At 43.0% G+C, this 26609-nt stretch overlaps 2 protein-coding genes across 2 annotated transcripts in view; both read right to left on the reverse strand.

Annotated features, from left to right (window-relative positions):
• The window catches only part of PPT1 (palmitoyl-protein thioesterase 1), a 24470-nt gene extending 7149 nt beyond the window's left edge, over positions 1 to 17321 (reverse strand). The window contains exons 1-4 of the mRNA XM_072136502.1: positions 17126 to 17321; positions 16936 to 17045; positions 16405 to 16532; positions 4439 to 4509 (exon numbers count right to left, since the gene is read on the reverse strand). Of these exons, the coding sequence (XP_071992603.1) occupies positions 4439 to 4509; positions 16405 to 16532; positions 16936 to 17045; positions 17126 to 17228 (412 nt within the window). The 5' untranslated portion in view covers positions 17229 to 17321. The remainder of the gene's footprint in view (positions 1 to 4438; positions 4510 to 16404; positions 16533 to 16935; positions 17046 to 17125) is intronic.
• Positions 17322 to 23265: 5944 nt separating this feature from the next.
• Positions 23266 to 26405, reverse strand: LOC140118503 (elongation factor 1-alpha, oocyte form). Its single transcript, XM_072136503.1, has 7 exons — positions 26212 to 26405; positions 25832 to 26011; positions 25131 to 25427; positions 24398 to 24548; positions 24057 to 24313; positions 23735 to 23969; positions 23266 to 23463 (listed from the first exon to the last, which is right to left on the reverse strand). The coding sequence occupies exons 1-7, from the start codon at positions 26353 to 26355 to the stop codon at positions 23342 to 23344; spliced, it is 1386 nt and encodes a 461-aa protein (XP_071992604.1). The 5' UTR covers positions 26356 to 26405; the 3' UTR covers positions 23266 to 23341.
• Positions 26406 to 26609: the final 204 nt, after the last annotated feature.

Consider the following 26609-nt stretch of genomic DNA (forward strand, 5'->3'; position numbering starts at 1 on the left):
CCACAACCTAGGATTTTGCACTTATCAAAATCCTGATAGGAGCTAAAACAGCAATAAAACTGAGTAAAATTGTAAAGTAAGGGGTCAAAATGATCTTTATTTTGTAAACATCACTAGGGGATTGAGATTTGAGAATTTTCTTTTGTGGAAAAACCCCTTAAACTTCTTAAGGGCCAGGCCCTTTTCAGTTTCCTTTTTTATGGTTATTAACATAATTTTCACAGTGACCGCGGCGTCTATAGTGCATTGCCGCGACCAGGTCCAATGAGGACCCCAGAGCAGCCTTCAGTAGCAGCCTGTTAGGATTGTGCACTCTGCACAATCCTAACAGTGCTAATGTCAGCCTATGCAGACTGCATAGGCCGACTATGTAATATGCTGAATATGCTGCAATACATTAGTATTTCAGTATATGACAATGAACAAGTGATCAAATGATCACTTGTTCATGTCCTACCCTGGGACAAAATAAAACAGAAAAAAAAAAGTTTAAAAAAAAAAAAAAATACAATTAAAGATTTCTTTAGAAAGAATAAAAGTCCCCTGAAGTCTCATTCCAGATCACCCAAAAAAAAAACAAAACAAAAAAAAAAAAAACACAACATATTGGGTATCACAACGTCCGTAACAACCCATAAAAATAAAATAGTCACTGAACCTGTAGGGTGAACACCATTTAAAAAAAATTAAAAAATAAAAAATTCACACACATTTGACCTCAGAAAAAGTGATCAAAAAGTAACATTTACCACAACATGATACCAAGAAAAAGTACAGTTTGTCCGGCAAAAAATAAGCTCCAAAACAAAAAAGATCTATATGTTATACATGTTACATGACGATGTAAAACAAAGAAAATTTCAAATTACAAAAAATTTAAAAAAATTATAGCCTGTAAAATTTGACAATGCAGATCTGCCCTGAATGGTGCTCCTTTCATTCTATGCCTGGCTCTGTGCCCATACAGCAACCACCACCACATTTGGGGCATCTGCATACTTGGGAAAAATTGGGTATCAAACTTTGTGGAGGTTTTCGTCATTTAATACTTTGTGACTGTTTATTGTCTAAACAAAAAAAAAATTACAGATTGTAAATTGCACCCTCATTTTGTTTTATGCCCTCTGAAACTAAAGGGTCAACACACTACTAGTTGATTTTTCATACATTGAGGATTATAGTTTCTAAAATAGCATGATTTATGGGCTATTTAGGCCTCTCAAAGTCACTTAAAGCTGAGGAGGTGCCTCTAAATACGGGTTTTGGCAATTTTCATAAAAATGAGAAAAATTGCACCCACAATTCTGAATCTGCCTGAAAAGCAGAGAATTTTGGACTTGAAAATGTTGAATAATTTTTTTTTTTTAAATTGCCAAATTTCTTTTTTTTCCATAACCAAAGAAAAGATATCATCAAAATGTTACTATTACTTTGAAGTACAATGTGTGATGAGAAAACAATCTAAAAAAACCCTCATTATGAGGGGTGTTACAAAGTTATAACCTTCTATAATGACAGGTGAAATTTTTTAAAACAGTCCTGGTGGCTTGGACCTGAAGGGGTTGAAATATTTAGCAGGGAAGAAGCATTTTAGCATAATTTATGTATGATGTACATACACTGTATGATCAGACCTTGGTGTAACAGGAAATTAACCAAACATCACCCTCAATGACATCCAAAGGGGAATAGTGACATCAGGTGACATAAATATGGGAAGTTCTTTGGTGAGGTCTTGCAGCATGGAGGATTGCCATTTTCACCTTCATGACCTCCAGGTGAATGTAATGTGTACAATGTATACAGCTTCCTGACAGATTGATGCTAGATAGAATATCTAATAAAAGAAAAGATAGTGTAAATTTTCTCATGATTATCAAGAAAATAGAAGCTGTAGTTAAAGGCTTCTGGGCATGGGTGCGAAAGTTCTACATGGGCTTCCCCATCATATCATGTCCACTAAAACTACTGGTGAAGCTTTAAAAAAAGGCATAAAAAAAAAAAAAAAAAAAAAACCCCACAAAAGATAACTTATTACAGTAACCCCACAACCACAAGGTTGTTCCACTGCACTCATTAGGCTAAACAGACTCTCCCAACAGACAGAAAGTAATGAGCTCTTCCATTACTGATAAAAGCGCTCACCGATGCAGGAGACCAGGTAGATGTGGGCACATATGACAAGGAACCAAAGAAAAGTAGCGCTCAGGTGACCCTGGAGCAGGAATAATTATCAGCTGAAGTTATTAAAAATTGCAATTTATATTCTCAACACTGGCAAAGAAATCCACACCATAAATGTCTATGCATTAGGTGCAATAATGAGAAATACTCTAACTGAAATGTATTAAATACTTTGTACAAAATCCTTTGTTGGTGATGACAGCTGTAAGACATCTTCTGTATGGAGAAACTAGCCCTATTCATTGCTCAGGTGTATTTTTGGTAGATTCTTCCACACAAAATCTTGAAGGTTCTGTGGGATTCTACTTCCTTTTATAGATGTTCTATTGGATGCAAATGAGGTGATTGCTGGGCCATTTTAGCAGCTTTTTCTCCTCCCCCTGAACTATCCTACTCACGAAAGTGTGAAGTTCTCGGGCCACAAACGTCGGCTCCATAATTTGGAACATGTGAGGATCATCTGCTCCACAATTTGCAGGAGTGACCGTTAGTTCATGCATGAGGCCGTGTGTATATGATATATGCAGGAGTCAAAAAATAATGAGTTTTGTTTTGAGATGTACATATTATTTAGAAGCACAGTGTTGTGAAAATATACTGTGGTATTTCTAGGGGCACAGTGCACAGATGGGCTGCAAGATGGCAAATTCATTGCCAAGATAAATTTGTCATCAGATGCCATTTCTGCATTTTTCTGATCAATACAGTAGTCACCGAAATAGTCTGACATAATGATATGTGTCACGGCGAAGACGCCGCCACCTCGTCACGTGACGTGCGGTGCAACTGTACAGGTTAATTTAGCCTACTCAAACTTGCGCTCACCTTTCACTCAGGACACAAATTGAGCATAAATCACACCTCATACAGCTCCAGACCCGCTGCCACCACTTATTACATTTATACTGGGACCAATAAGTATCCCACTCTACATCAACTCTTGCTTCACAAGCAGTCACCTTGTCACACTACTAGACATGCACACTCGGCACTCTAGCAGTCACACAGCTAACCACACTTTACAAGGCTATGAGTTCGCAGAGCATACAGGGAACAAAATTAAAGTGAAAAGCTTTAATTACAAAAAGTTGATCAGTGCATAATAAAAGATGTTAAAAACAAAAAGAATTACAAAATAAAATGACACACAACACGGCAAAACAGTTATAAAATAAAAAAGGGAGAAAAATAACAGAAACTTACAACTTATAGTAAATCCTGATTCCCTGGAGGTGGGAGAAATAAGGAACACACTCAGCTTGTCAAGCAGCCCCCAAAATGTGAACACCATTTCCTGGATTTCATATTGTTTTATAACTTCTCAGTTTGGTTCAGGTTTCAGAACCTCCCATTCATTAATTAGTCCACAGGGTCATTCAGGATTGGGCAAAGTGTTAATGAGGGGGAGAGTCCAGGAATATTAAACAGTTCTTTGTTTCCAAATCCCTAGATGCAGGGTTGGGGGTAGGTGCACAGAAGAGGTGACCAAATGGCTTTTGAGGTCACCACAGAACATTCTGCAGGTCAGAGTTTATCAGGTTGTAAGGATCTCCTGGATGTTGTAAAAGAAGCCTGGACGCTTCAATGGATGCCATTTATTTCAACAAAGTATGCAATTGCCCTGTAGTTAAACCCATCTTATACATTCACAATTAATATCTCCTTGACAATATGAATATCTTATGGTGCACAATAGTAAACGGTTATATCTCTAACTATTTCTACCCCGCCTGTGAAGTCTTATACAAGTGTTGTGTGTACAGTAATCTGGGTGTACAGTAGTCAGCATTTAATAAGAACTGCATGTGTACTGGACAAAGAACGAGGCTTCACGGGCAAAAAAAAACTTGCTATGAGTCTCGTGCTTTACAACAAAGAAAGAGTGGAGAAGGAGAGAGCTTGACTTTAGAATTGAGCTCCCCGTCTCCATGACTTTACACTGTGGATGCCAAGAGGGAATAAAAGGTGCTCTGCTGTCTGTAGGGTCTTGAAAATCAGACTGATTGATTAAAGCTGATAACCTAACCACAGCCGTGTCTTCTTTACGTTATACAAAAACTGAAGAAATTGGGACCACCAGCGGGCATGACTCCACCAACCAAGACATTAATTTGCATAAGGTAACCACTAAGGTGTCCATGGCCTGTAGTAGTTATAAAGCAGTTGAGATTGAGGAACCAGAGCACCCCAGATTAATTAGAATTTTCTTTATAAGAATACTAAGAGTTTATACATGAGAAGACATGTGACAAACCTTGATGCTGTCCTCCAATCGAAATTAAATTCTTCATGGGAGGTGACGGACATTTCTGAACAACAGCTCTCCTGCAAAGAATTAAAGAAAAACACTCATGAATGATAATACAGCATACACAGCAGTCAGTATTTATTTCACCTTTTACTTCTTTTCTACACACCGAATGGCGCCTTTTAAATACCATGACAAATTATTGAAGATGATCACATTTTCTTATTGCCATAAATATTTGTATTCACCAAAATTATTTTAAAACTTTCAATTCTTTAATAGATATGCATTAAAACACCCAGCATCACAAGGTCAGTAAAAAGTTTAGAAATGACTAAAACGAAATCCAATGAGACACAGCAATTGGATATCTGTATCTGGTACATAGGTAATAGAAAAAGGCTAAATACGTCTTACCACATCAGTTGTTAGGTCATATGTCGTACTCAAGAATAGGGGCCGGGAGACAACTCACGTACCGGGTGTGGATCACAGATGTTGAACCAGAGCTTGCCCTACACCCCATGATAATAGCTTGCGCCCTTACAAGGGCAGTACCTCGTATCTTGTCCTAATCGCATGGAGCACCCTGCATCCCCCATCTTGATACGTTTCTTCACTTACTTGAGTCTTCAGCCAACAGTGAAATGCAAACTTGGATTTATAATATGTCCCCTGGGGTGACTATTCTAAGTGCTAGGTTCTGCACCTAGTGCTTATGGGGCTAGTATGTAAAAGCCCAGGGCTCTTCTGTACGGGCCCTATCACAACCTCTAGATGGTCTCCTAAAGATGAAGGCCAAACACTAGCCCCGTGTTCTTATTAAAACACTCACACACTCACACACTCACACACTCACACACTCACACACTCACACACTCACACACTCACACACTCACACACTCACACACTCACACACTCACACACTCACACACTCACACACTCACACACTCACACACTCACACACTCACACACTCACACACTCACACACTCACACACTCACACACTCACACACTCACACACTCACACACTCACACACTCACACACTCACACACTCACACACTCACACACTCACACACTCACACACTCACACACTCACACACTCACACACTCACACACTCACACACTCCCCCCCATGATTGGGCTGCATCACAGAGGATAATCGCCACCTCTCCAACACAGAGAAGCAGTCAATCCCATCGAATGACCTAACCATCACATGATCGGGTGGGCGTGGTGATGGATACTGGGGTTTAAGGATTATTCTAACCCCAGCTAATAGATTTAAAAATAGTGGCCTTTTGCCAAAGTGGGGAAAGGAGGCGACTGCAAGCTCTCTGCGTTTCATTAAATTATTGCTGGATGAAGAGAAGGTTAACTTGGAGTCTAGAAAAGAAAATATTGTGCCCTTTATTTCATAAGGAAAGTTAAGAAGAAACTGTACATAAATTCAGTACAGAACCAGACTTTAGCTCAAAAAAGTCACAATTACAGAACAAACTAGAAAAATTCCAATACCATCTCAAAGAACATGGTCTCTTGAGAATAGTCTTTGTGGATTTCAGGGAAAACCGTGCCTACACTATACTGAACATCTGATCTTTCCTCCCCCAATGTACAACTATCAGATGGAGAAGGAAGAAAGACCTCTAGGGGACGGGGCTTGAGACAGAGCGGTAGTGGAAGAAGTAGAGGGAAATATATCAGCTACCAAGACATTCCAGCCTTTTTTAGTAAGCAATTACCCCCTCCGGAGCCGCTACAACACAGAGGAGCCACCCCCATCCCCAAGGACTTTTCAAACTAGGACACTTTAATCTGACAAGATGGCAATCCTCGAGAAAGGCTGATCATTTTTACCAACCTCAGACTTAAGTCTGAATGGACCAAAGACCTACATCCCTTTGCTAGACACCTAGATTGGCAAAAACATCTCAAAACAAAGGAGAGATTAGAAAGCAGCGAATTGTGCATTCCACCGGAAACGTTGAAAGACGTACGACTGTTTGGGCTGAATGATACCTCTAGTTTGGAAGGTAACGATCTCTTTACAGACCTTAAAGGGCATTAAGATGCCTCCAAAGAGTGAGGTGCCATGCTTCAAGGTCTCTGTGAGCTTGGTCTCCAAAGAGCTGGAGGTCTCATCGGACATCAATACTCAGCATAATCTGACTGAAATCCATGCGCTTAGGACAAGGAGGGGGGGGGGAGATGTGGTACTTCTGGACATCCCGCAATATAAAAAGATGTGATCACTTGATACAGATTGATATGAAATTCTTACCGCTAACCACATGACCAGGTTTTGTGATCAATTATATCACATTCTGACAGAGGCTAACAATAGAGGACTTTTGAGTACATATTACCAAAACTCCTGATCACTGATCAGGACTCACTCCCTAAGGTCCATAAGTGCACAAACACCCTAAATGGATGGCCCATAGTCTCTGGCATAAATTCTTTATGCCAAAATGTGGTTATACATGCAGATAAAATCCTGAGACCATATGTATTATCTCTCCCCACTTATTTTAGATAAAAAAACGTCTGTAGGGAGGTAACAGTGGAGGGTCACAGACTCTTAGCAAGTATTGATTAGAAGGCACTGTACTCCTCCATACCACACAATAAAGGAAATGAGGTCGTAGCCCACTTCCTGTCAGGAAGAGGTTGACAATTTGGAGAGCACAACAAACTGGTTCTTTATTAACTGGAATTTTCTCTTACACAAAAGTTCAATCTATTCAACGAAAAGATCGACCACCAGCTCAGGGACACAGCAATGGGAAGCGCTAGTTCCCCCACATATGCCAATTTGCTTCTGGGCTAGAGGGAGAAAGCAGTGCTGTTTAGAGATCCACCCTACCCAGGCATTGAAAATTTTTCTGTTACATAGATGATATATTCAATCAATATGAAAGGGAAGTAAGGACACCTTTGCACAGTTTGTGGATAGACCAAAAGTTTACCTCATAAGTAGACTTTAGGCCTTATTGGGTTGACTCCAAAAAACTTGCGTTTCTACATGTCCTATTTAAGAAAATGAATGAAGGAACGATTGGAACTACAATCAACCGTAAGCCCACAACTCATTGTTAAGATGGGAAAGTCATCATTCCCTACCTCTGAGAAGAGTTAACCCTAAAAGAACAGAACTTAAGAGTCAGAAGAAACTGCATTACAATTATACAAATTAGATATCAGACAAGCAATTTAGCCAGCTCATTATACAGAGGGCATACCCAGACACCGTACTTAGAAATGCATTCCAAAGTGCATTTAAAGTTGAGAAATATGAACTGCTGGAGTGAACCAAAAAAGAAAACAAAGAAGGGAAAAACCTATGGAGACTCATTACGACATTTGACAATGGCACGAGCAGGGCCAAAATATTTTTGAAAGATCACTGGTCCATTCTCCTAATGGATGAGGACATAAGTAAAATGGTAAGGCCACGCCCCCGGGTTACATTTAAAAGGGGGAAGATCCATCAGGGATAGAGTAGTGCACAGGCATTTTGTCCCCCCCCCCCCCCCCCCCAAAACCCAGAGGGCACATGGCTCGATTGCAAGCCCCTGGGATGCTATTAATGAGATGGAGATTGCATAGCATGTCCATACATTCAGGCAAAGACTTTTCTCAATAATATGGCAAACTAAACATTTGTCATCAAGGATTTCATTAACTGCCTCTCTCTGGGAGTTATTTACAATGCCAAATGTACCTGTGGCCTTGAATATGTTGGGAAAACCTTCAGGGAGATTCAAAGGAAATCTGGGGGATATTCGTCACACACATGACAGAACGATTGCACGACATCTACATCAGATGCATGGTGGAAACCCTAAAATATGGGAATTCATGGGCATTGTACTGATACCATATCCAGAAAGAGGGGATGACTGGAATAAGATTTTTTTTTTTTTTTTTTTAAATTTTTATTATGAAAATAGCAATAAATTTACATTGATATCGTGGGTTACAAAGCATTATATATTAAAATTTTCATTTTACAGCCATCCCCCCTGCCGTGAGGAAAAAAGGAAGTGACATACTCTGATGTCCCTACACCTGATCTTTTACTGTCTTACTGTCTTCCTCTAGTTCTCAGTCTCTATACACCAGATCTTTTTCCATTTCTCCAAATGTCCTCCCTTAACTGCCATCAATCTTTCGAATTTTTTGCACTTCTCCACTTCTAAGAATTCTTCCGGGGACGGGGCAGTCTGACTCCCCCACTTTCGAGCAATAACCACTCTTGCCAACAGGAGAACCTTGTTAATTACCAACTTTTTCCCCCTTTCCCTATTACAAAGCTGGTGAAGGCTAAGCAGAGCAACCCGGACAGTGCGGGGTAATTTTACTTTAAACATTTCTTCTAGATACAAGAATACCCTAGACCAGTAGACATATACTTTATTACATAAAAAGGACACATGAACGAAATCCGCATTCTCCAGGTTGCACCGTAGACAGCACCCATTGTCTCTAAGTTTCATTCTTAATAAACTATACGGGGAATAATACAGTTGGTGCACGAAGTTAAATTGTATCATTCTATGATTCCAGGAGGGGGAGGACAGCCCAATACTCCTATAGCATTTTTCCCAATCCGCCTCCGATAGAGCACCCACATGTTCCTGCCACTTTCTTTTACAAGGATGAATAACTCCCTCTGCGAGACCTTGAATCAAATATCTATAGATATGTGCTACCACCTTATTCCCAGTGGAAGATCCCAATAAAAATTCTACCCCTGCATCTGTGCATACTTTAAACCTGTTTTTGTCCTCAACCGAGTTATATGCGTGCTGTAGTTGAAAAAATCTTAAAAAACATATATCAACTCTTCTGTTTAGTGTGCAAAAGTCTAATAAATTCCGTAGATTATCTAGATTCGTGCATTGTGTGAAAAATTTTACCCCCCTTATCATCCAATATCTGCTATCCGGAATGGACCTAAACTCTTCAAAATAATAATTCCCCCATATTGGTGTGAAGTTAAATACCTCTAATTTTCTTGTACGCTATCCAACTCTTATCCAACAATTTCCCCATATACGTGCCTCTATATCTATCGTGCCCAAGTTCCCCACTATCCAAAAGACTAAAAATTGAATCCCTAGTAACCTCGCTTATTTGTAGTAATTTCGCAAAGGCGCTACACTCCCTCCTTGTAATCAAGAATGCAAGTTGAGCTGCGATAAAATACCCGAAAAAATATGGCACCCCCAGCCCCCCTTTTTCTGTTGGGCAATAGAGAGACGCCAGCGCAATCCTGGGGCATTTTTTCCCCCCAAATTAAATCCCTAATTAATCCTTCCATTAATCTGAATAGTCTATTGGGTAGCCAGACCGGGGAGACCGAAAGAGGGTACAATAGCTGCGGGAGTAGAATCATTTTTACAATCCCTACCCTGTCTGCTCTGGAAAGGGGCATTTTAAGCCAGCCATTAATACTGTGTCTAATTTTAGTGATAAGCGGGATAATATTTAACTCAGCGAAGCGTCCCAGATCCGCTGAAACATAAATCCCCAGGTATTTAAATGATTCATCTCTCCTGAGGACCTTAACCAGAACCCCTCTCTCCTGAACAGTACTATCTAGAGGGAGGAGAATGGATTTTTCCCAGTTGATACTCAGACCTGAGAAAGAGCCAAATTCGTTTACCAAGTGTATCACGTCATGTATTGAGCTACCTGTATTCTGAATAGCAGGATATCGTCGGCATAAAGTGATATTTTTTCTGCTACCCCTCCACAACCCCATCCCTTAATCCATTCTGCTTCGCGGATTTTAATTGCTAAAGGCTCTACGAATAGGGCAAATAGAAGGGGGGAGAGGGGGCAGCCCTGTCTGGTGCCTCTATATAACCGAAATGGCTCTGAGTAAATTCCATTTAAGCACATTCGTGCACTTGGGGAATGGTACATTGTTTTTATCCAATCTATAAATTCCCTTCCGATCCCAAATCTTTCTAGTACCCTCCATAGGAAGGGCCACTCCACCCTGTCAAACGCTTTAGTAGCGTCTAAGGACAGAATGGAGCGGTCCTCCCCTACCCCCAATTGCATATCGGAGAACAGTCTATGAAGATTGTAGGCTGTCCCCCGGGCCGGAATAAAACCATTTTGATCAGGGTGGATAATAGAAGAGATAACCTTCTTCAGCCTCGTCGCAAGGATCTTGGCCAGGATCTTGACATCCGAATTCAACAAAGAGATGGGTCTATAAGAACCCATCTCTGACTCGTTTTTATCCTTTTTGAGGAACAGCACTATAGAGGCTTCCGTCATTGATCCATAGACTGTCCCTGCAGTGAGAGCTGCTGAATAAACTGTTTCTAAAATAGGAGAAAGCATCTTACTATAATGTTTATAAAATGCCATTGGCAGGCCATCTAACCCTGGAGCAGAATCCCCCGAGGAGTTGTTTATCGCCTCCATAATCTCCTTAGCCCTTATGGGGTGGTTCAGAGTGGCACTTTGCTCCGCTGACAAAGAGGGAAACGAGACTGATTCCAGATAATTCTCCAATTGAGTATCTGAAAACACTACTTCTGAGTTATATAGCGACTGATAAAAAAGCCGAAAGTTCTCCAGAATTGCCCCCTGACCTTGTATCTTCTCTCCTGTCGCATTTATAATCAAATGAATCCCGTTATGATTTTTTCTCTTTTTGAGAAGATTCGCGAGTATTTTACCCGGTCTCCCTCTCTCGGCATAATTTTTTTGCCCAGCAAAAAAAATTTTGTGTTGCGCCCTCTCGGACGCATAAGAGTTGTATGCAGCCTGTGCTTCGAGAAATCTTTCCCTATCTTCCATTGTAGCTGACACCGCCCACGCCTCTTGTGTAGTGGCCAAATTTTTCTTTAAAATATTTTCTCTCAATCTAAACTTCTTTTTGGCCCACTCAATTTCAGAAAAGAGCAGGCCTCGGAGAAAGGCCTTGAGCGCGTCCCAAGCTAAGCCCGGGTCCCTCTCGGGAGCATTATTCCTCCAGAATTCCTCAACCAAATTTATAACCTTTTCCTCATTATCCAAGACTGAAAGCCAATGAGGATTGAGCCTGAAGAAGCTCTTCTTATCTAGATATGGGCCCCGCTCTGTCCTTATCTGAAGGGAGATGGGTCCATGATCAGAAATTACAATAGATTCATATTTAATCTTCACTATGAATCCCAAAAAAGCATCATTGGCCAAACACATATCGATCCTGGATAATGTGGAATGGGTGCGGTTAAAGCAAGAAAAGGCAGGTCTATCTAAACATTTAATCCTCCAGGCATCCCTCAGGCCCAAGTTCTCACAAAAAGCTCTCAATCCAGAGGATCCCCGTTGATTCTGAGGGCCAGACCCTCGCATATTGCGTCTGTCCTGCGCAGGATCCAGCACTGTATTGAAGTCCCCTATGATCATCATTGGGCTGTCCTCCCTATCGATAACAAAATTAACTAAGGCATTCAATACCTGAAACGAAAATGGGGGAGGAAGATATACAAATGCGAGGATGCACTGTACCTGATTTAATACACAATACAAAAAAAATATATCTTCCCTGCCGGTCAATCTTTTGTGATAAAATCTTAATATCAACCTTCTGATGAATAATGACCGAGACCCCCCTGGAAAATGCGGACCCGTATGAGTGAAATGACATAGAAGCCCAGCGTCTATCTAGCCAACCAATCGTATCGTGAGTTAAATGTGTCTCTGTTAAACAAATAATCCCCGGGAGATGTCGAATCACCACATCGTTAACCATGCACCGCTTTCGGCGGTCATTCAGCCCCCTTACGTTCCAGCAGAAAATTTGCGTAGCCATTTTTTAGCAAAGCAGAAGCAGAAATCAAGGGTAGTAACAAATAAAACAATAATATATTCCCCACGGCTGTTACCCTCCCCCACCACCCCCCCATCCCCCCCTCCCCCTACCTTGACCCCTTCTTGGCCCATCACTTTGAACAGGCCTCTAACCTCCTACATCCCCGTCCCCCCTACCCGTCCCACGTCCGCGTGCTCTAAATTATAAACTTCCAGAAAATCTATACTACCCCCACCTACCGATACACCACCTAGAAACCCTTAGATTCCAGCCACTCAGAAGCGTCTATGGAATTATCAAAGAAAACAGTTTGTTCATTATGAATCACTCTCAGTCTTGCTGGATATAACAGTGAGAATTTTAGGCCTGCCTCCTTCAGGCGCGACTTTACATCTTTAAATTTGGTTCGCTTTTGTTGCGTGGCCTGTGAATAGTCCGGAAATATAAAAATTTTTACCCCATTATACATCATGTCCTGCCTAGAGCGGGAGCATCTAATAATAGCATCACGGTCTTGTGAGCAGAGTACTTTAGCAAGTATGGCCCTGGGTAAGGCCCCTGGAATAGGGGGTTTACTGGGGACACGGTGGGCTCTTTCTATCATAAAGACAGATGATAAGGACTCTGTGCCCACCTGCTCTATTAACCATTCCTGGATCCATTTTGTAAGGGAATTCTCCCCTACTTCTTCTGGAAGGCCTATAATACGGAGGTTGGAGCGTCTAGATCGATCCTCCAAATCCGTAACTTTGTCCCGAAGGGACATTTGAGCCTTAGACAGTGCGCCAACCTCCTTCCTTAAACTCTTGGTCTCTCCCTCAAGGCTTTTTACCTGAGCGATCACCATGGATACCTTTTCCCTAGTTTTAGAGATATCCTCCTTAACCAGGGCTATATCGGAGGAAAGGGCCGCCACCTGTTTATCTAACCCCTCCACTGTCACACTGGTCTTTTGGACAGTCGCCAGTATCTCTATCCAAATTGGTGTATTAGAGTCCTCAGAGTGTTCCGACTCGCCCTCCTGCGGGGGCCTTTCAAGTATATCGGAAGGCACAGTGGGGAGGGGGTTACCTGCCTTACCAGTTTGGCGAGTTTTAACTATAGGGGAGCTCCATAGTTTCTCCAACTTCCCAGCAGGGTCATTTTTACTGCCACCACGTTCTTTCCCCTCCTTAGGAGAGCCTCCTCCCCCGCCGGATTTCCGGCCCGAATTTTTCGGTGGCATTTCAACAAAACCTTAAAAAATACCTCACAGAACTCCAATAGCCCAATGCTCTCTAAATGACCAGGCACAGAATTATGAACATACTAGAGAAGCCCGCAAAAACCCCAAGATAATGTTAGACAATAATGTTATAAATTTCAGAGATGATACCACTGACAAGCGGGGAGGCAAAAGATAGTTCATGCAATTAGTCCAAAAAGCAGAGCGTAGGGCAAACAGTTCGGAGAAAGAATGTCGGACAATAATGTTAGTTATTTCAGAGATGATACCACTGACAAGCGGGGAAGCAAAAGTTAATTCATGCAATTAGTCCAGAGACCAGAGCGCTATCACCCAAAGCAGAATTGTTAGTTGGTTATACACTGTCCGATAATGTTGGACAGTAATGTTAGTTATTTTAAAGATGATACCGCTGGCAGGCGGGGGAGCGCCAGATAATTCATGCAATTAGACCCGAGTCCGAAGCGTTAGGGCAAAAGATTCAAAGAGTTAATCAGGCAGATAAATCAATAAATAAGCACCATGGCATCACTAGAAGGGTTAATGCAGTGTAACCGAATTGCAGTTCTATCACCCAGCGCAGAGATGTTAGTTGGTTATAGACAAGCAAATTACCATAGCCAGCCAGCTATAAAGTGCCATCTTCTGGGAACAGTGTCCCTGCGATACACAGATACCTTTAGCACCCCCGGCAGGGGGTTGCTGACTGCAAAAAGGACCATCCCGGTGCGCCTAGTTGAAACATGGTGTCTGCTTAAGCGTGTGTCGTTCAGCGGTGCGATGTCACATCCAGTTCAGCGGTCCACACTCGGGTCCGTATCCGGCCACGACACACTCATATTCGCCTTCCTGCTCGCCTACCTCCGGCTCCAAAACTGTGATCAGCAACGATCGTCTCCGTCTCTGCTTGAGTGCATGTGTCCCCTCGGCTGCACAGGACCGGCCAGCGGCAGGAACGTTCTGGCGCACCGATGCGGCGCTCACCACGCGGGAGGGCTGATCCCCTGCTCTCAATACACCCTGGTTGCGGATCAGAGAGGTCGGCCCCCCTGTAACGGCAGGGGACGTTCAGGGTACGAGGTGGGGTAGTGGCGGCAGGGGCAGCAGCATTCGCGGCATCAGGCACGCGGACGCGGGGGGGGGGGGGTGTGGGGGAGTCAGGTCCGGACTCTACGTGGCTCCTCCTCTTCCTCCACGCATCATGCCGGCCGGATGTCTCCTCATCTCCTTGGAATAAGATTTTTACTGACGGGGGCCAGATTGATACAAGGACTGGATACAGTATTCCCAGGAGGCCTTAACAAGTAATTACAGTATACTTTTTTTCCTATAGAAACTTGCAACATTAAATGCATACTGAATGCCCCCCCCCCTTATACATATGGAACCATAACTAATATACACCCACTATGTAGAATCAGTGTTTATCTCGATAGGGTTAATGTGCATCTTGTATACATCCACCACCCACATGACACCGTGTTGGGCATCCCTATTTGAATATGGCTGCAATATGCGGTTTACAATTTATCAAATGCACAGAGAACATCATTCACCTAAGGTTACTGTATTTTGTCCATTGGGACCACTGTCCCTACACATAGATTTCCTGACTATACTAATGCTCTTGAGCTGCCTGGTCTAGTGGCTGCCAGGATCTCAGTCAATTAATACCTCAGGTGTGCATAGCCAATATTTATATGTATTTAACCCCTTTATGACTTGGCCCTTTTTTTTGTTTTGATTATTTTTTACTCCCCCACCTTTGAAAAACTAACATTTTTTTATTTTCAATATACAGAGCTGTGTGAGGGTTTGTTTTCTGCGTAACAAATTCTACTTCCGAGTGGCTGTATATAATATTCCATGTTGCATACTGGGAAAAAATTTCTATGTGGTGTTAATTGCTCTCCAAATAACATGTTTCCTTTATTCTTTCAGTCTGTACAATCATGTAGATACCAAATTTATATAGGGTTTTTTGTGTTTTGATACATTAAAAAAAAAAAATAAATAAAATCTTCATTTTACCATCTTCTGACGTGAATAACTTTCATACTTGCATTGTACGTTGCTGTGTGAGGCGTCATCTTTTGCGGGACAAATTTGCGGGACCACTTGATCACTTTTTATTGAGCCTCCTCCATACCCCTGTAACAGACGTGTAACATGCTAGTATGTTACACCTGCCTCCCTCGCACAAGACCACACATTCCTAGTGCCTTATTCCTCTCATCTGTAGCAGAGAAGTTTCACTACTGAGCATGTACATAAAGTAACGTCAACTGAAAGCACAGAAGCGGATGCACAACCCATGCAAAGAGGTCACATGCGGCCGATCAAGCCATTAGTTGTGGTCCACAACCTGCTGAGTCCAATAAGTGCTTCCATAAGTGATGGAAGGGTTCATTGGTGCCTACACCAATGGCCAGGAATCAGTGACTGCAGAAATCCTCACTGCTCCTGGATCCTCTTATGCTGCTCTGCTCCAGCATTATCGTCATTCATTTTTCATTCCCTCAAATTCATTCAACTTTTTAGATGTTTTTTCATATGTCTATGAAGTGTAAAACAGAGTTCTGACTTACTGTAATATGTGATCCACTGTCCAGTGCCTCATGCACACAACTGTATTTTTGGGCCCATTGACTATTTGCAGATATAAAACTGCAGATATTTCCTGTGCATGCATTGTGTATCACCGTTCCGTGAACTTGCCGAGTTAAAGCAGGTCATATTCCTGTCTTGAATTGCTATGCAGTCATACATTTGTATTTGACAATGATGGGGAGATTGGCACATGGCCTGTTTGCGCCCCCGAAACCGTGCACACATATGTGCATGAAGCCAAAAATAAGTACATTTCACCCTACAGAAAAATCCCACATATACAAGTATTTCAAGGTTCTGGCTACTTACAGAAACTGCCCTCCCTGTGAGAAACCCATTCCATTGTAGCCATTCTGGAGTCTGGGGTCCTTTGCTAGTTGCTCGCAAACAATATCCAGCTGTTTATTCACATTGAAGAAAAAGCTGTTCTCCATGTCCTGAGAGAAATAGGAAGTTAGCAATTGTCCGATTTCTTTTTCTTCCATAATGAATACTTAGTTTGCACATTGATTTTCAATATATACACAAATGTAGAGTTACCATTGGAAATGCATCAAGTTTTTGATTATTCACATCAATCTGTGTGCTCTGACCATAACAGTTTCTGCACCATGCCGCATCAGCTGTGCTTCTCCATCTATCTATATTTCATCTATATGCACCCATTATCTGTGAATTCAGAATAAAACAGCTGGATGGCTGCGCCTATTATTACATGTGAACACTGCCTTACTGAACAATAACATAAGTTATAGGTAGTAAACGTTATCAAATGTCATCATACAATAAAAGGAAAGTTTATTTACTGCATAATAACATGGATCCCCTTTACCCTCTCACCTCAGCTATAGTGTTCCCTATCTTCAGAGACAGGACATATATTCCAGGGATCTGCTGCTCCACCATCTTCTTAATTGCGCCCATGCTGAAAGGGTTGCAGCACGAGTCACCTGTACAAAAGCACGGCGTTACTAATCCAAACAGAAAGCTGGCCCTCTGGAGGGGTGAAGCCATAACTGGCATGCCTTACCCATCCCGTGCCATATCACCAGCGGCACCGGCCCCGCTCTATGCTGATCGGAGTAGCTGAACACGACTACGAGCGCGAGCACAACCAGCCTGAGCCTCTCCATGTTACACGGCAGTACACAGAACACTTGACAAGCGGCGCTACCCCTGGAGATCACATGACGCTGCCATGTGACCTCCACCTAAGTGCTGTTGGCGGGTGGGGCTCAGTGGGCGTGGTTACGTGCAGTAAGAAGACGCCGATCAGGCCGATCCTTCATTAGTGTCTGGACGGACAGTAGCTGTGTGTACAATGGATTATCCATTAAAGGCATCCAAAACGAATCCGAGAAAAACGCCTCGTGGGAAGGGTAGCCCTGAGGGTGTTCAGTTTTCCAAATGCAGTTTTCAAGCTGCGTTCACACCTGGCGTTTTTGATGCATCAAAACTCATGCATTTTTAGTTGTTAAAAATTCCTTTGGCTACTCTGGAAGCATTTTCCTTCATTTCTGACAGTGTAAGCAACTTTGTAAACATTTTCACATCTGCTTACACTTACACAGCAATGAAGAAAAACGCTTCAGAAGTATCCAAGCGCAGTTTAACATTTAAAAACGCATGTGTTTTGACTTATCTAAAACGCCACATCTGTACCCACCTGCAAAGCCAATGGGTTTGCAATGGGCTATTGTCGCAATAGGTCATTTGGCGGTCACAATTGTTTATTGTAATGTCACAATGTATCCATTGTGACTATAGTTAATTGTTCATTGTGATGTCACGACGGGCCATTGCTATGTCAGAATGAGCCAATGTACCTATGGGTCATTATGATGTCATAAAGGACATTGTCACAATGTGTCGTTGCAATGTCACAACGGGTTTTTTCAATGTGCTGTTACAATGGGTCATTATTACGTTGTGTCATTGTGACGTCACAATGGGTGAGTGTTGTGATGGGTCACACCAATGTCACAATGGGTCACCACTGTGATGGTTACAATGATGACCTAATGGGTCATTATGATGTCATAATGGACATTGTCACAATGGGGCTCATTTACTAAGGGTCTGCGGAGCGCATATTTGTTGGGTTTCCCGACTATTTCCGTTTTGCGCCAAATTGCCCTGGGATTTTGGCGCATCGGCACCGACTTGTATGCGACAGAAATCGTGTGGCGGGCCGTCGGACAACCCGACGGATTCGGACTACGCGCGGGATTTAACGTGTGACTCCAGGCTCAGTATTACCAGCATACCCCCCGTTACGTGTGACCCCAGGCTCAGTATTACCAGAATACCCCGCGTTACGTGTGACCCCAGGCTCAGTATTACCAGCATACCCCGCGTTACGGGTGACCCCAGGCTCAGTATTACCAGTATACCCCGTGTTACATGTGACCGCAGCCTCAGTATTACCAGCAGACCCCGCGTTACGTGTGACCGCAGCCTTAGTGTTACCAGCAGACCCCGCATTACGTGTGACCCCAGGCTCAGTATTACCAGCATACCCCGCGTTACGTGTGACCGCAGCCTCAGTATTATCAGCATACCCCGCGTTACGTGTGACCCCAGGCTCAGTATTACCAGCATACCCCGCGTTACGGGTGACCCCAGGCTCAGTATTACCAGTATACCCCGCGTTACGTGTGACCGCAGCCTCAGTATTACCAGCAGACCCCGCGTTACGTGTGACTCCAGGCTCAGTATTACCAGCATAACTCGCGTTACGTGTGACCGCAGCCTCAGTATTATCAGCATACCCCGCATTACGTGTGACCCCACGCTCAGTATTACCAGCATACCCCACGTTACGGGTGACCCCAGGCTCAGTATTACCAGTATACCCCGCGTTACGTGTGACCGCAGCCTCAGTATTACCAGCATACCCTGCATTACGTGTGACCGCAGCCTCAGTATTACCAGCAGACCCCGCGTTACATGTGACCCCAGGCTCAGTATTACCAGCATACCCCGCGTTACGTGTGACCGCAGCCTCAGTGTTACCAACGAAACCCCCCCACCCGTCATGGTGTCCAAAATGCAGATTCATCACCATTTCAATGCACACAAAGATTTGAATAAAAAGTGATGAAAAGCTTCTTCACTTCACATATCACTGAAAATGTCAGCTTCTCCAGCTCCGTACATCAAAGTTTAAAAAAATGTAAGGGTGTGTGAAAGATGTAAAACTGAGCCTGTAATAAAAATAATGCAACTTTTTTTGTCATTTATACCACATTTGGAATTTTTCTCCAGCCTCCTAGTACACTGCACGTAAAATTAACCCTTCAAGGGTTAAAGTCTTTAAATATCCATAACGGTGTTATTTCCATGTACAGAGCTGTATGAGGCTTGTTTTCTGCATATCAAATTGTACTTCTTAGTGATGGTATTTTATATTCTATGTCACGGACTGGAAAGCAGGAAAAAATCCCAATGCGGTAAAATTAACAAAAAAAACGCACTTATGCCATTTTCTTGTGGGCTACGTATGTATGGCTTTCACTGTATGCTCCAAATCATACCTCCCCTTAATTCCTTGGGTAAGTGTGATCACGAGGACATCGAAGTCATAAAGCTTTTATTCAGTTTTTATATAAAAAATGAAAACCTTTGGTACAAAAAAAAAATGTCTTAAAGGGGTTTTCCCACGAAGACGGGATAGGGCTTAACTTACTGATCAGTGGGGTCTCAGTGCTGAGGGGTCCGACCGCTCTTTTTTTACTGTATTTTTAGACCGTAAGGGTTTCTTGTTCCTACCATTTACTGCAATATAACTGCATTGCAATATGTGGCCACCAGGATGAAAGCCTGTATGCAAATGAGGCTGAGGGGCTCCAGGCTCCTCCACAAGTGTTAATGGAGCCTGGAGCCCCTCAGGCTTATTTGCTTACAGTCCTTCATCCTGGTGGTAGATGTCCTTTTACTGCTCACAGTGGCATTTTGTAGGTTAATACCTGTGATTGGTACCAGCAATCCATTTAGGGGGATATTCATCGACCATGCCCCCATGTCCTACCGGGGTGTTGTCACATCGGAATCACAACCATAAGATGTGAGAGCGCCCTGAGGGCTCTTGATGTATCTGCTGGAAAAAGCAGCCGCCCGGCAAAACCATACCAGGTCCATCCTGGCATAATTTTGTGTAAAAACAAAAGTTTGCAGGTTTTTCAAAATAATTCAGGCACGCCCCGCGCCCAGCCTACACCCCTTCACGCCCACATGTCATGGAGGTGGCGTAGTTGCTTTTATAATCGCAAATTCTTCATACAACCCCCTGGTGTATATGAAGAGGACTCAGCCTGTAAACCTTCTTCATATACAGGCTGTCCTTGGGTTATTTACAACATAGGTTCCTTAGGTTTGTACTTAAGTTGAATTTGTATGTAAGTCGGAATTGTATATTTTATAATTGTAGATCCAGACAAAAATTTTTTGTCCCAGTGACAATTAGATTTTCTAAATTCTTTGCTGTAATGAAACCAAGGATTAATATCAATCAATAAAGCTTCATTACAGACACCTTACAGCTGATCATCTAGGACTATAGTAACATCCAGAGACTTCACCATAGGTCACAGTGGGCAGAGGGGTCCGTCTGTAACTAGGGGTTGTCTGTAAGTCGGGTGTCCTTAAGTAGGGGACCGCCTGTACCTGAAACCTGTTAAGGACATACATGTACCATGTGCAGTCCTTAAAGGACATCTATCACCAGATCAAGGATTGTAAACCAAGCACAATGACATACTCATGTGTGCCCCCTCTGGCAGGATCTGCTCTTCTTTTAGCTTCTTATTCCCTTGTTTTTACAAAAAAAAAAAAGTTTTACATTATGCAAATGAGCCGAAGGCTCAGGCTTCATAGGATTAATGCATTAATGGAGCCTAGAGCCCCTACGCATAATTGCATAATTTTGAAAGCCCTTTTTTCTTAAAAACACGGGCATAACAACTTTAAAGAAGAGCAGCTCCTGCCAGAGGGGGCACACACCAGTATGTCTGTATGTTTGGTTTACAATCCTTGATCTGCTGATAGATGTCCTTTAAGAGGTTAAATACTGATTCCTGGAATTTAAACTAGCCTCAGCCCCCATTCACACACTGCAGTTCTTGATCTGTTTTAATTCCATTTAAAAACGCAACAGGGAGGGGCTCATTCCAGAACAAAAGTGTTTCAGTAGAAAGACATGTGTTCTGGCAAAGCCCCTCCCTTTTGCGGTTTCCAATGCAGTTAAAACTCAAAAACAAAAAGTGTGCATGGGGCCTGAGGCCTGTTTTCTGCAGGACTGTTGTACACGTCCCCATTCACTTCTATGGGCTCCTGCACATGGCTGTGAATTTCACAGCCCTGTTTATGAGCCGACTGCCTGAGCTGCAAATGACAGAGCAGGTCCTAACCATGTTTGTGGTTCAGGCTATTATTATGTACTTACATCCAGATGACAAGCAACCCATGGGACCATTGTTTCCATCCCAAGAACTGCACAAGTGTAGTGTGGAGAAAGCCTAAGGCTGCGTTCACACATTACGTTTTTTTTTTGTTGCAGAAATTTAAAGTTTGTCTGCTGAATGGACCTGCATTCAAATGGAAGAGGAACAGAGTCTTTCCAAAGCATTGAATATGCAACAAAAAAAAATGCAATGTGTGAACAAGGCCACAGGCTGCATTCACACCTTGCATTTGCAGCACGTTCAGAAACGCAATGAAAATATACATGGGGGTGACTCGCATGTATCCATGAAGCAGCTGGTGGAATCCCAAAATTAATTTCACTGGTGGGCCCTTGGCACCCCAGTCCGACCCCGATTTAACCCATTCCAGGTCAAGGAAAAGGCCCGGAAATAGCCGGATACATGTAGGATGGACCTATCGGGTTGTCTCATCCTCTAAGACTAATCAGCTAGTTTAGCATTATACATATTACATCTTCTAGAATTTGATGTGGCTTTCCCTTTAGTTTCTTTACTCTCCAGTTTACCATCTTTGCGGTCTTTTACGTTTGTCTGTCTCCAAGACAGAGAAACCCCATCATAATCAATACACATTTATAACCGAGCCCTGCATGGACACAGCTTTGCACAAGCCGCTAGGAACGTTAGTGGCATGGCAGTGAACACAGCCGGAAGATTTCAGCTTGGCGACTGATTGCTAATCCGTAGCAAACTGCTGACAAGCAGAGGGAACACTTCCGGCACCGCGGCTTTACTGCGCATGCATGAACCAGACAGCAGTATACTGCCATCGCAATGATTCAGACTGGATGCCGGCTCTCAGGCAATGCTGTTTAGCAGCTCCAAGGGAGGATGCTTAGTCCCTGCCAGGAATACTGGCTAGACTTTCCATTGCATTGGTTTAGAAGCCACAGAAGGGGAAGTTAGACAGTCTCAAGCTCAGAAGCAAGGGGGGGGGGGGGGGGGTTCTTTGGAGTGTGGGAGGAAACCCACAAACAAAAACAAACAAACACTCTTTGCAGATTTTGACCTGCATGGGATTCAAACCCAGGACCCCAGTGCTGCAAGGCAGAAGTACTTTTCGGCCACTGTGCCACCCAGGTGTGAGTTCAGATTTAACACAAGGTGGAGATGAATTGTGTTTTTAATCTGATGAAATAGATTTTTACCAAAACTCACACCTGGATCTAAATAAGCTGAATCGCTGGGTATTAATGCTGTGATTCTACTCTGTGCTGCTAGGACCGGGTATGTGTCTGAGCTGGAGAAAAACCCCTTTTCTATTTATGGCCTGGGTTCCCTTCTCTCCAAGGTGACTGGAGCAGATGACCAAAAACACCCATTGTGCTGTACTCAACTATACAAATCTGCTCCATTCATATTTGGGAGGGATGAGGGATTTGATGAGGTACCTGAGACCCCATGTGGTGATGTGGGCTTCTGTATCACCAAAACTCCCACTGATCAGCAAGTTAGACCCCATCCACAGGATAGGGCCTTTAACATTCTGTAAAGTTTAAGCTACAGTAATCACACGAAGGAGCTGCCAGTGCCTGAATTAAAAAAAATTTCTGAAGATTGATATTTTTTTTTTTATACCTGCCCCCTATACTAGGTACAACCATATAGACTAGAGTGAGAAGGTTTATTTCAACCAAGACTGAATGTAACGCTCTTTCCATAGTTAATTCTGTGACAAACAAACCGATTGTAAATTTTGCATGTTTATTGAATCAATTGCAGGGCAAAAAAAAAAAATAAGTTATTTTACAGATTGAAAGACATCACTTCTTGCTTGCTTTCTGGGCAGATTTGGTCATCTTCACAGAGCTTGCTACCTTCTTGTCCACCGCTTTAATAACACCAACTGCAACCGTTTGTCTCATGTCACGGACAGCAAATCGGCCTGCAAAATAGGAAAATCCAAGTCAGCAAATAATTAAGATGCAAATAATGGTACAGTTAGAACCACATTTACTATTGTGTTCAATAAAAAGGCAGAGTAAATGAGGCTACATACTAGATGACAGTGCACAACACCCAACAATCTTATGCTCAGATAGAAAACACTTCTGGAATTAGCTCATCTTGCACTGGAGGACTGTACTAGTCAAGATTTAACACAAGTCCTACTGAGCAGGGGAGTTCTCAACAAAAGCCATTTAGATGTTTCTTACCAAGGGGAGGGTATGCAGAGAAGGTTTCCACACACATTGGCTTCCCAGGAATCATTTCAACAATGGCTGCATCGCCAGACTTCAAGTTTTTGGGATTGTCCTCCATTTTCTTGCCTGATCGACGGTCAATCTTTTCCTTCAGCTCTGCAAACTTACACGCTATATGTGCAGTGTGACAGTCCAGTACTGGGGCATAGCCAGCGTTGATCTGTCCTGGATGATTGAGGATGATTACCTGTAGGCATTAGCAGATTGTTAGATACCTTCTATAAATACAGTAGAAGTGGGCATTTGTATTAACAGGGCAAAGAGTTCAGTTTACCTGGGCTGTGAAACTGCCAGCCTCCATTGGTGGGTCATTCTTGCTATCACCAGCTACATTGCCTCTTCTGATGTCCTTAACAGAAATATTCTTAACATTGAATCCCACGTTGTCTCCAGGTGTGGCTTCTTGTAAAGCTTCATGATGCATTTCTACAGACTTTACTTCTGTCGTTACACTACCAGGTGCAAATGTTACAACCATTCCTGGCTTCAAGACTCCAGTCTCAACTCTTCCCACAGGAACTGTGCCAATACCTGCAATACATTATATTATATTATATTAATAAGGTGCTGATCAATAAGCAAGTTTCGTTGGCTGTGCCACATTGTCCAACTTACCGCCAATCTTGTAAACATCTTGCAGAGGAAGACGCAAAGGTTTGCTTAATGGACGGGTTGGTGGAATAATAGAGTCTAAAGCCTCTAGAAGTGTAACTCCGTTGGCATTTCCTTCTTTCCTTTCAATCTTCCAGCCTTTGAACCAAGGCATCTAAAATAGTCAAATAAGCAACACGAGTTAGTACGGGTGCCTACTCAATAACATTGAGGGTTGCATGTGTATTTTTTGGATGCATGCATCTGAAACACATGGAGTTTTACATGTTACCATCCATTTAGCTGCTTTGAAAGTTTGATTGCTGAAAGTGCAAGTAGCTGTGATAAAAATCGGGGCACAGCTGCTTACTCTTCCAGCAATAAAAAAAGATACTTTCAATCCAGCCAAACAAATGCACAAGTTTCTGGGATGCATCAAAAAACACCAAGATTGAAGGCAGTGTTGTACATTAGTTCAACTACACAGTAACCCTAAAGTAGTGACCCAAAACCAGATTGCCCCCTAGGCAAGGCCCAAAACACCAAGCCGGAAGAGCACCGCTTCATGTCGATTTCTCTCACATGTCAGAGACTGTTGGCCCATGTTGGAAAATGGAAAAGGTGTTGGCCATCAAAATATTTTATTCTAGAAGTAGTATCGCTCATGAAGTGAGTTTTGAATACATGTTGCACAGGTTTAAGAGCCCACTGCCTTGTTATACCAGTATTGCATTGGTACAAGTCTACAGATACTTACATTGCTGCTAGCTTCCAACATGTTGTCCCCATGCCAGCCAGAAATGGGTACAAAAGCAACTGTTGCTGGGTTGTAGCCAATTTTCTTGATATAGGTGCTAACTTCTTTGGTTATTTCCTCAAATCTCTTCTGGCTGTATGGAGGCTCTGTAGAATCCATCTTGTTCACACCAATAATTAACTGTTTCACTCCTAGGGTAAAGGCCAGAAGGGCATGCTCTCGGGTCTGCCCATTCTTTGAAATTCCAGCCTCAAATTCTCCCACTCCAGCAGCTACAATAAGCACAGCACAATCTGCCTGCAAGGTGAAAGAAATAGATTACAAGTGTCCATATCCTAAAGTTTATTACTCATACATTTCTACATTAGCACTCTTCTTTATAGGTAAACTTCTCAAATAAAATTGGAATTAGGGCTCTAAAATAATAAAATACACTGATCTAAAGAAGTGTAGCAACAAGCATAGCAGCTGCTTTGGAGCCCATCAGTCCAAACAATACAAGCGAGTGGAGGATGCAGGCAGGAACACATTATGGTGCCACACATACACCAGTGAGGTGGAGGAGGCAGGAGATTTTCCCACTACCGCCAAAGCTGCCCATTGACAGAGGCCAACGATGAGTGGGGGCTTATATTTGTCAGTGCAAAGTTGTGCATTGCAGGCTAATGGTCATACATAGCAGTACATATCACAGGACTTACCTGGGAGGTTCCGGTGATCATGTTCTTGATGAAGTCCCGATGTCCAGGGGCATCAATGATTGTGATGTAGTATTTGCCGGTCTCAAACTTCCACAGTGAAATATCAATGGTAATACCTCGCTCCCGCTCGGCCTTGAGCTTGTCCAGCACCCAGGCATACTTGAAGGAGCCTTTGCCCATCTGCAACAGATTACACAACTCATTGTAACGATCACATCCAGGCTCCAGCACATGTACCAAACCCACTAACCCATCACTGGCTTCCCGAACGGCACCAGAACCACTCGGAATAATCACTCGTCCCTGCAGAACCATAAGCTACCACTGACCTACGCACTGAGCCCACAACAGCCCGTCGCCCGCTCTCCTGTAACACTCACCTCCGCCGCTTCTTTCTCGAACTTCTCGATCGTCCTCTTGTCGATGCCGCCGCACTTATAGATCAAGTGGCCGGTTGTGGTGGACTTGCCGGAGTCGACATGGCCGATGACTACGATGTTAATGTGGATCTTCTCTTTTCCCATTGTGGCGGCTACAGAGCTATAACGCGAGCAAGCGGAGAGATAACTGGAACGCGGCCGCGCCAAAAATTTAAAGGTCCGAAGAAGGGCGGGGTTTGCAGAGGGACCAATAGCGTCGCAAGCTCCAGCGTTTCTATTGCGTAAGATGTTGTTTAGGATGGCAAGTACCCTCCCTCTTAACCCACGCGGTGCAGGTACACTGGAGTTACCAGTCCTGTGACCTAGTTTACTATTTCATTATTATATTCTTATAAGAT

This window comes from Engystomops pustulosus, chromosome 2 (assembly GCF_040894005.1).
Source record: "Engystomops pustulosus chromosome 2, aEngPut4.maternal, whole genome shotgun sequence".
NCBI classification, from domain to species: Eukaryota; Metazoa; Chordata; class Amphibia; order Anura; family Leptodactylidae; genus Engystomops; species Engystomops pustulosus.